This window comes from Daucus carota, chromosome 9 (genome assembly GCF_001625215.2).
Source record: "Daucus carota subsp. sativus chromosome 9, DH1 v3.0, whole genome shotgun sequence".
Taxonomy (NCBI): Eukaryota; Viridiplantae; Streptophyta; class Magnoliopsida; order Apiales; family Apiaceae; genus Daucus; species Daucus carota.
The window spans coordinates 31,537,741-31,548,644 of record NC_030389.2 but is presented as its reverse complement, the minus strand read 5'-3'; the positions used below and the strand labels follow the sequence as shown (position 1 = coordinate 31,548,644).

The window sequence follows — 10,904 nt, the reverse complement described above, 5'->3', positions numbered from 1 at the left end:
GAACCCTAGCTATGATAGATGCATGATTCCCCCAACCCCAATTTGATTAGTTAATTGCTCTCGCTTATTGAGTTGTGTTGATTAACAATTACATGTCAGGCATGATTATGTGATTTGTTCGAACCGATATCTATTTACCATCGGAAGTTGGATTTAGATGGTTGTGATTTATCCAATAAGGACATGAAATTCTCCATGGAAATAGGTAGAATGGATTGTTAGGAAGCCAGGATGCTGTGTTTAATGTCTCTAAATTGCATGATACCATGGAAATAGGCTTGATTGTATTTTTAGAGAAGCCATTAATACTCGGAAGAGGTTAATGGTATTTTATAGGGCGCATCTTTCCTCTTGAGTAATATATTTGATTGATTGGGGTAGGGAATCGTAATTGCATTGATTCATGCTAGTGGGGATACTTAATTCTGGATGTTTTTAATTAATTGATAAAATCCATATTTGCTTTCGTATAATTAGTATAATCATCTCTAAAATATTATTGTGTTCTTTGCTTAGTTGAAATTGGTCAGAAATAACTAGTGTTTGACACATTTGTCTCTGTGGGATCGACTCCGACTTACCCTGCTACATTGTTAGGAGGATTTGTTGGGATTTTTATTTAATAGGTATACGACAGCCTTGTCAAATTTTTGGCGCCGCTGCCGGGGACAAAGTAGTGTTAGATTAGTCTATTTTTGATATTTTTAGCTAAGTCTTTAGTTGTGTTGCTTCGGCTATTATCTCTTGTTTTCTGATCCTTTGTTCTAGTTTTCTTGATATATGCACACTCGAAGTTCAGGTACAGAAAATTTGATTCCACTTGATCCTGAAATTGAAGCTACAGCAAGAAAGCAATCCGGTGAGCAAAGGAGAAACAAAAACAAGGAAACTATGGGCGAAGAAGTACCAGCGAAATCTTTGAGGGAGTATGGTATGCCAGACACTACAGGCGTCATGTCCTCTATTCTCAGACCAGCTGTCACAGCTACTCACTTCGAGCTCAAGCCTCAGTTCATTCAATTCATCTCTAATGATTCTTTTGCGGGCTTGGCTTCTGAAAATCCAGTTGATCATCTCGAGAGTTTTCTTGAAAAGTGTGATATGATAAAGCTGACCAATGTCCCTGATGATGCTATCAAGCTGCGTTTGTTTCCATTTTCTCTTCGGGATGCAGCTAAGGATTGGTTGAAAGATGAAGGGCCAAACAAATTTACTACTTGGGATGTCTTAGCAAAGGCCTTTCTACTCAAATTCTTTAGCCAAAAGAAGACTGCCAAGCTAAGGAATGACATATCTAATTTTCGTCAAGAAGATGATGAATCACTACATGATGCTTGGAAAAGATTCAAACGCCTTCAAAGGCAATGTCCTCACCATGGAATTCCTGATTGGTTGCTGATCCAAACATTCTATAATGGGTTGACACAAGAGTTTCGAATCTTTATCGATGCCGCATCTGGCGGATCAGTTATGGCAAAGAGTACCGAAGATGCAAGAACTCTTTTAGACGAGATGGCGTCTAATGACAATTATCCTTACAGTGATCGAAATCAACCCGAGAAGGGTGGTAAGTATGATGTTGATGCTTTAACCATGTTGACGAGTTCTATGAAAGAACTGGCTAATGAGATCAAGGAGCTAAAGTCTGGATCTTCATCTACAGTTGCTTTGTGTGAAATATGTGGTACACAAGGGCACACTCAATATGCTTGTCAATACAATTCATCTGATATGGCTATGGAGCAAGCAAATGCCCTTTACAATCAGAATCAGAGGCAACAATACAATCCTTACTCCAACACGTACAATCCTGGTTGGAAAGATCATCCAAATTTCTCATACAAGAATAACCAAGCTCAATCTCAACCACCTGGTTTTCAACCAAGAGCACCTTTCAATGCACCAGTTCAACCACAAAAATCCAACTTGGAGACTCTCTTGGAAGGATTTATTTCAACACAGGTAAAGAAAAATGATGGAATTGATGCAAGTATCAATGGCATCGGTGCAAGTATCAATGAGATGAAAGCTCACAACAAGATGATGGAAAATGCAATCTCTCAATTAGCTCAACAAGTGAATCAACTTGGCAAGTCTTCGGGTCAACTTCCTGGCCAAACTGAGCAACCGCCAAGAGGTCATATCAATGCGGTAACTTTGAGGAGCGGCAAAGAATTGCAAGAGCCAGAGTCAAAGGTGAGAAAAAGTGTTGTGAATCTTGAAGAAGATGGGGAAAAAATTACATCTGAAAATGTGATAGAGAATGATGCAGTGGAAGAAGAAAAGAAAGAACCAGTCGTTGTTCCTATTACACCATATGTGCCACCTGTTCCTTTCCCTCAAAGGTTGGCAAAAGCTAAGCTTGAGAAGAAGTATGGTAAGTTTTTTGACATTTTACAGAAGTTGCATATTAACATTCCATTCATGGATGCCATAGTTGAGATGCCTTCTTATGCAAAGTTCCTCAAAGATATTTTGTCAAGAAAGCGAAAGATTGAAGAAACTTCTACTATTTCATTGACGGCAGAGTGTAGTGCTATCTTGCAAAATACTTTTCCGAAGAAGCTAGCTGATCCGGGTAGTTACTCTATTCCTGTGAAACTTGGTGATGTTGAGATCAAAAGAGCTCTATGTGATCTTGGGGCAAGTGTGAGTCTTATGCCATTGTCAATCTGCAAAAAACTTCAGATGGGTGAGCTGAAACCACACGTATATCTCTACAATTGGCAGACAGGACTGTGAAATTCCCTCTTGGTATACTTGAAGATGTTCCTCTCAAGGTAGGAAAATTTTATATCCCATGTGATTTTGTTATCATGGAGATGGAGGAAGATGCAAATATTCCTATCATTCTTGGGAGACCATTCTTAGCTACAGCTGGGGCTATTATTGACATGAAAAGTGGAAGGATTTCTTTTCAAGTGGGAGAGGAGAAGATGGAATTTCAGCTTCAGAATTCAATGGGTCATCCCTCTATGGATGAAACTATAAACAGGGTGGATGCACTAGAAGAAGCAATCAACGTCAAGATCAACACTCTAACATGTGATGATCCACTTCAAGAGGTTCTTGTGGGAGAAATTGATGCTGAAAATAGAGAGTGTGCGGACTATACGAAATTTCTTGATACAACACCAACAGTCATGCAACCTCATCTCAGTGTACTAAGCCGTGAAGATGTGAAGGAGAGTACTACGCCTCCTCAGGTAGAACTAAAACCACTTCCTGCATCTTTGAAATATGTGTTTATGGGTCCTAATAGTACATATCCTATTATTGTCAATGCTGAGCTTGATGACAATCAAATTGAGCGTTTGCTCATGATTTTAAAAACATATAAAAGTGTCATCGGGTACACCATTGATGATATTAAGGGCATCAACCCATCTTTGTGCATGCATAAAATCATTCTTGAGGACGAACACGCCTCCTCTAGAGAACCTCAAAGGAGACTTAATCCTAATATGATGGAAGTAGTCAAAAAGGAGGTTCTAAAACTTCTTGATGCAGGTATAATCTACCCTATCTCTGATAGTAAGTGGGTTAGCCCTGTACAAGTAGTTCCAAAGAAAGGAGGAATGACCGTCGTAAAAAATGATAAGGGTGAGTTAATTTCTACTAGAACTGTTACCGGGTGGCGTATGTGTATTGATTATCGTAAATTGAATAAAGCCACCAGAAAAGATCATTTTCCTCTCCCTTTTATTGACCAAATGCTTGAAAGGTTGGCAAAACATTCCTTTTTCTGTTATTTGGATGGATATTCGGGCTTCTTTCAAATTCCCCTCCATCCGGATGATCGGGAAAAGACGACCTTTACATGTCCTTATGGTACGTTTGCATATCGCAGACTACCATTTGGATTATGTGGTGCTCCTCCAACCTTTCAACGTTGTATGATGGCAATTTTCTCAGATTTTATTGAAAATATAATGGAAGTTTTTATGGATGACTTCTCTGTTTACGGAACATCTTTTGACATCTGTTTGCATAATTTAGAAAAGGTGCTTCGTAGATGTAAGGAAGTTAGTCTAGTTTTAAACTGGGAAAAATGCCATTTTATGGTACAAGAGGGAGTTGTTTTGGGTCATGTTGTCTCAAATAGAGGCATCGAGGTCGATAGAGCTAAGGTAGAGGTTGTCGAGCGCTTATCACCCCCAACCTCGGTGAAGGGTATAAGAAGTTTTCTTGGTCATGCGGGATTTTACCGCCGCTTTATAAAAGATTTTTCAAAAATTGCTCGACCTCTAACTGAGCTCTTAGGCAAAGATGTCCCTTTTGTTTTTAATGATGCTTGTGTTGAGGCCTTTGACAGGTTAAAGAAAGCTCTTATCTCTGCTCCAATCATACAACCTCCAGATTGGAATTTGCCATTTGAAATCATGTGTGATGCTAGTGATCAAGCTATTGGTGCGGTCTTGGGACAAAGGAAGGATGGAAAGCTTCATGCCATCTATTATACAAGTAAGACCCTAGATGGAGCTCAGATTAATTATGCAACAACGGAGAAGGAACTGCTAGCAGTGGTCTATGCAATGGAAAAATTTCGATCATATCTTGTTGGCTCAAAAGTTATTGTTCACACTGATCATGCAGCACTGAAATACTTAATGAACAAGAAAGATGCAAAGCCTCGCTTGATTCGTTGGATTCTACTTCTCCAAGAATTTGACTTGGAAATTAAGGACAAGAAAGGGGCTGAGAACGTGGTTGCTGATCATCTTTCACGTCTTGTTCTTGGTGGGGATTGTGCTAAAGACCTTCCAATTGATGATTCATTTCCTGATGATCATCTATTTTCTCTTGCAAGGATAGATGTTCCTTGGTTTGCTGATATAGCTAATTATTTGGCTAGTGGTACTGTTCCTCACGGGTATTCATCTCAACAAAAGAAGAAGTTTTTCTATGATGTGAGGAGGCACTTTTGGGATGATCCTTTTCTCTACAAATCTTGTGCGGATGGTGTTATTAGAAGATGTGTTCCCGAAAGTGAGATTGCCTCTATAATCTCACATTGTCATGATTCACCATGTGGAGGCCATGCAAGTACTACTAAAACTGCTGCAAAGATTCTTCAATGCGGTTTTTACTGGCCCACTCTTTTTAAGGATGTTCATCTCTATGTTCACTCTTGTGATCGTTGTCAAAGAACCGGAAATATCTCAAGGAGAAATGAGATGCCTCTAAACAACATACTCGAAGTAGAACCTTTTGATGTTTGGGGAGTTGACTTTATGGGACCATTCCCTTCATCGTTTGGGAACAAATACATCTTACTCGCCGTCGACTATGTTTCTAAGTGGGTTGAAGCCATTGCAACTCCTACTAATGATGCGCGTGTTGTGAGCAAATTCTTCAAGAAGACAATTTTTCCTAGATTTGGAGTGCCAAGGATTCTAATTAGTGACGGAGGAAAGCATTTTCTTGAAAATCGCTTTGAAGCTATGTTGAAGAAATATGGAGTACATCATAAGATAGGCCTTTCCTATCATCCTCAAACTAGTGGTCAAGTTGAGATCTCCAACCGTGAAATTAAGACCATCTTGGAGAAGACGGTTGCAAAATCAAGGAAAGATTGGTCTATGAAACTTGATGATGCACTTTGGGCGTATAGGACTGCATTTAAAACTCCTATTGGGACAACTCCATACAGATTGGTTTATGGGAAAGCCTGTCATCTTCCAGTTGAGTTAGAACATCGTGCATTCTGGGCCATTAAAAGCTTAAATTTTGATCCATTGGCAGCTGGTGAGAAGAGACTTCTTCAACTTAATGAGCTAGATGAGCTTCGTTTTGAGGCTTATGAAAGTTCTAAGCTCTACAAGGAGAAGACAAAAAGATGGCATGACAAGAATCTACTGCGAAGGGAATTTAATGAAGGTGATTTGGTTCTTTTATTTAATTCCAGATTGAAACTTTTTCCTGGTAAGCTTCGTTCAAGATGGTCAGGTCCATTTAAAATTCGAAAAGTCTACCCTTATGGCTCCATTGAATTATGGAATACAAGTGGTGGAACTTTTAAGGTGAACGGCCAAAGAATAAAACATTACAGAGCTGGCGAGCCAATAGAAGAGAAAGTGGAGATTCTACTTTCTACCCCTTCATCAGAATAACTCTGCAGATGTCTAGCCAAAGACGTTAAAGAAAAGCGCTTCTTGGGAGGCAACCCATGATTCTTGTAAGTTTGTATAATAATTACTATTATAATTATCATATTTATTATTATTATAGTAGTAGTAGTAGTAGTAGGAATATTTTAATAGAGAGATTTATATATTATTTTTACTCCATCAAGATGCGTTGATATATTTTGTGAAGTGTTTCAGGGATATAGAAATATTTCTAACAATTTTAGAATAAAACGAAGGCTCAGAAGAAATTTTGGAGCGGCTCCCAACGCTCCCCATGACTCGCTTGGGCAAAATTTTTAGAGCTGCAGCTCTTTGTTTCCTCCTCACAGCTCTCGAGTAGGAGGCCTCAGCAGAACGAAAAGAGCTGTGGCTCTGCATTCTCTCGCCACAGCTCCGAAGCTACTACCTACCGCTGTCTTGTGCGCGCTGCCAGACAATCCAGAGCCCGCTGCAAGCCCAGCCCATTCCTTCAGTCTTGTGCGTCTTGGCAGTAGGTTTGGAACCAGAGAATCGAACCCTTTACCTGCTGAACACAAGGCCAACATCTCTACCAGTAGGCCAACATGACTCTTGTGCAAAAGCATGGAACACTTCAATTTGAACGCTTCAGGGGAGTTTCTTTTCTAATATTTTTATTTATATATTATTATATTATATATTACATATTTATATATTATTCATTGAGGACAATGAACCATTCTAGTGTGGGGATGAGTTCTTAATGAATCAAAAAAAAATATATATATGATTAAAATTTAAAAAAAAAATAGAAAAATTATAAAAAAAATTGTATATTACCTTGTCTTAAGTTTAGGAAATTCATGCTAGTTGCATTTAAATTAGAGCATGTAGTTATTTAATTTTGTATGCATTTTTTTTATTTTTCTTTTTAGGTTGCATTTGTATAATTCATGAAAGCATATGATACCAAGTTAATTTCTTGTGATGAGTTTATTCACATAATTTCTTGGCTAGTAGTCTCGATCATATGTGATGTCTTGCATGCTTAAAAATTGTTTGTGCGGAAATTTTATTTACGCTATAAACTGCTCTAGAGACGAGACTTAGGCTAGCTTAATTCTTGAGTTTTAGCTATGAGCCGAGCGTAGAATTTTGACTATTCCCTTTTGAACTTAGAGTATGTAAGTCTTATGTTTAGGGGAGATGTGGGATGTATATGCCTTTCTAAAAAAAAAAAACAGAAAAAAATAGAATATTGAAATAAAGTATCGAGTACTCCTTTGAGATCAGTGGGTGACAATTTAATTTCATGTGAAGAGGACGATCCATGTACCTGTGCTGGTATTAAGTGCAATGGTATTAGAAATAAAAATTTTCTTGGTGACTTTTCACAACCCTTGGTTACTGGAGAATTACTTGACTTCAAAAAAAAAAAAAAGAGAAAGAAAAAAAAAGAGAAAACATGAGCTAGCGAAGTCTTATGGTGGTCGTGACTCACTTACCCTGAGAAGCGTCCCGATCTTAGACCGAGCATGAAAAAAAATATGTATAAGAAAAATATAAGAGAGGCATAGAAATTCCTTTGTGACCCTGAGCTATAGTTGACTCTAATATAACGAAGTGTTTAAGCATTGTTCTGATTAACGGCTCATGGTTAAGACTCTGTTGAAGTTTGTTGGTCTATGTTTTGTTTCATTAGAGAGCATGTTAAGCACACACGGTGCACTCCGTACTTGCATTGGAAGAGTTGCATGACTAATATGCGAGACAGATGAATGCCTTGAATGTCGCTTATTCTGAAGATTATATGTTGACGAGGTTAATGCTTTCATGATTGTATATACATATTCATTTAGTTGACATTCATATTAGTTGCATCCTTGAGACTTGGTAGAAAATATTTGATTTTGTGGGTATATCTTCTATAAACCCTCACGAGACAAAACTCGTCCTACTAGGGCTGCCTAGGGGTTTAACGGCTTGTTGCATGCGCTCAATGCAATCGTGTCATCTACGAAAGTGATGGTAGTTAGTTATAGATATTTTATTTCGCTTATTTGCCCGAGGACGTGCAAATGCTTAGTGTGGGGATATTTTGATAGAGTATATTTTATATATATTCTAAATGATTTTATTCTCATATTTAATTGTATTTTGCATTGATTTGGATATTTATTTAATAGATTTTAATGTTTTATTGTAGAGTGCAAGGAATTCCTAAAGTTGGAAGGATTTGAAGAAATAAAGCTTAATTGGACTCAAATTTGGATGGAAATTCGGATTTATTGGGCTACACGTATTATTTCGCTGTTTGGGCCATATCTGGAGTTCCGTACATCAGATTTTGACGATCTTACAGCCCACGCGAAGCTTAGAGAATTTTCTTTGATTCAAAGATGGTCCAATATCCAAAACCCAACTGGAAAAGCCCAAAAACTGTGGAGAAAGCAGACCTGCGAATTTTAATTACAGACTCCTATTCGGTTTCGGAGACTGCCTTGTAATTTCATAAAAGCATTAAAATACTTTTATTATAGGAGGTCAATTAGTAGTTTTTATTAGAGATACATACATAGAGATAGAGAGAGAAGGGAGAGACTTTTACTTTTCTTCTTGTTCAAGATTTGAAGATTGAAGGTTGTTTCTCTATTCTCAATAATAGTTTAATTATGCGTTTTTATTACATCTTGTGTTTTGTTAGTTTAATTATGAGTGAGTAGATCTATAATCCGGGGTTAAGTTGAACCCTAGCTATGATAGATGCATGATTCCCCCAACCCCAATTTGATTAGTTAATTGCTCTCGCTTATTGAGTTGTGTTGATTAACAATTACATGTCAGGCATGATTATGTGATTTGTTCGAACCGATATCTATTTACCATCGGAAGTTGGATTTAGATGGTTGTGATTTATCCAATAAGGACATGAAATTCTCCATGGAAATAGGTAGAATGGATTGTTAGGAAGCCAGGATGCTGTGTTTAATGTCTCTAAATTGCATGATACCATGGAAATAGGCTTGATTGTATTTTTAGAGAAGCCATTAATACTCGGAAGAGGTTAATGGTATTTTATAGGGCGCATCTTTCCTCTTGAGTAATATATTTGATTGATTGGGGTAGGGAATCGTAATTGCATTGATTCATGCTAGTGGGGATACTTAATTCTGGATGTTTTTAATTAATTGATAAAATCCATATTTGCTTTCGTATAATTAGTATAATCATCTCTAAAATATTATTGTGTTCTTTGCTTAGTTGAAATTGGTCAGAAATAACTAGTGTTTGACACATTTGTCTCTGTGGGATCGACTCCGACTTACCCTGCTACATTGTTAGGAGGATTTGTTGGGATTTTTATTTAATAGGTATACGACAGCCTTGTCAAATTTTTGGCGCCGCTGCCGGGGACAAAGTAGTGTTAGATTAGTCTATTTTTGATATTTTTAGCTAAGTCTTTAGTTGTGTTGCTTCGGCTATTATCTCTTGTTTTCTGATCCTTTGTTCTAGTTTTCTTGATATATGCACACTCGAAGTTCAGGTACAGAAAATTTGATTCCACTTGATCCTGAAATTGAAGCTACAGCAAGAAAGCAATCCGGTGAGCAAAGGAGAAACAAAAACAAGGAAACTATGGGCGAAGAAGTACCAGCGAAATCTTTGAGGGAGTATGGTATGCCAGACACTACAGGCGTCATGTCCTCTATTCTCAGACCAGCTGTCACAGCTACTCACTTCGAGCTCAAGCCTCAGTTCATTCAATTCATCTCTAATGATTCTTTTGCGGGCTTGGCTTCTGAAAATCCAGTTGATCATCTCGAGAGTTTTCTTGAAAAGTGTGATATGATAAAGCTGACCAATGTCCCTGATGATGCTATCAAGCTGCGTTTGTTTCCATTTTCTCTTCGGGATGCAGCTAAGGATTGGTTGAAAGATGAAGGGCCAAACAAATTTACTACTTGGGATGTCTTAGCAAAGGCCTTTCTACTCAAATTCTTTAGCCAAAAGAAGACTGCCAAGCTAAGGAATGACATATCTAATTTTCGTCAAGAAGATGATGAATCACTACATGATGCTTGGAAAAGATTCAAACGCCTTCAAAGGCAATGTCCTCACCATGGAATTCCTGATTGGTTGCTGATCCAAACATTCTATAATGGGTTGACACAAGAGTTTCGAATCTTTATCGATGCCGCATCTGGCGGATCAGTTATGGCAAAGAGTACCGAAGATGCAAGAACTCTTTTAGACGAGATGGCGTCTAATGACAATTATCCTTACAGTGATCGAAATCAACCCAAGAAGGGTGGTAAGTACGATGTTGATGCTTTAACCATGTTGACGAGTTCTATGAAAGAACTGGCTAATGAGATCAAGGAGCTAAAGTCTGGATCTTCATCTACAGTTGCTTTGTGTGAAATATGTGGTACACAAGGGCACACTCAATATGCTTGTCAATACAATTCATCTGATATGGCTATGGAGCAAGCAAATGCCCTTTACAATCAGAATCAGAGGCAACAATACAATCCTTACTCCAACACGTACAATCCTGGTTGGAAAGATCATCCAAATTTCTCATACAAGAATAACCAAGCTCAATCTCAACCACCTGGTTTTCAACCAAGAGCACCTTTCAATGCACCAGTTCAACCACAAAAATCCAACTTGGAGACTCTCTTGGAAGGATTTATTTCAACACAGGTAAAGAAAAATGATGGAATTGATGCAAGTATCAATGGCATCGGTGCAAGTATCAATGAGATGAAAGCTCACAACAAGGTAGTCTATCTAGGAAAGCCAAGAGGCTGA

At 38.0% G+C, this 10,904-nt stretch overlaps 2 protein-coding genes and 2 non-coding genes across 4 annotated transcripts; 2 read left to right on the top strand and 2 right to left on the bottom strand.

Moving 5' to 3' along the window:
• Window positions 1-780: 780 nt before the first annotated feature.
• On the top strand, window positions 781-2,742 carry LOC135149612 (uncharacterized). The gene has a single exon (XM_064085365.1). It carries the CDS (start codon window positions 781-783, stop codon window positions 2,740-2,742), a length of 1,962 nt encoding a protein of 653 aa, XP_063941435.1.
• Window positions 1,276-1,382, bottom strand: LOC135149795 (small nucleolar RNA R71). Its single transcript, XR_010288010.1, has one exon. It is a non-coding gene; the product is annotated as a small nucleolar RNA R71 (small nucleolar RNA).
• Window positions 2,743-9,614: 6,872 nt separating the features above from the next.
• On the top strand, window positions 9,615-10,904 carry LOC135149611 (uncharacterized). Its single transcript, XM_064085364.1, has one exon. The coding sequence runs from the start codon at window positions 9,615-9,617 to the stop codon at window positions 10,902-10,904; it is 1,290 nt and encodes a 429-aa protein (XP_063941434.1).
• LOC135149793 (small nucleolar RNA R71) lies at window positions 10,110-10,216 on the bottom strand. Its single transcript, XR_010288008.1, has one exon. It is a non-coding gene; the product is annotated as a small nucleolar RNA R71 (small nucleolar RNA).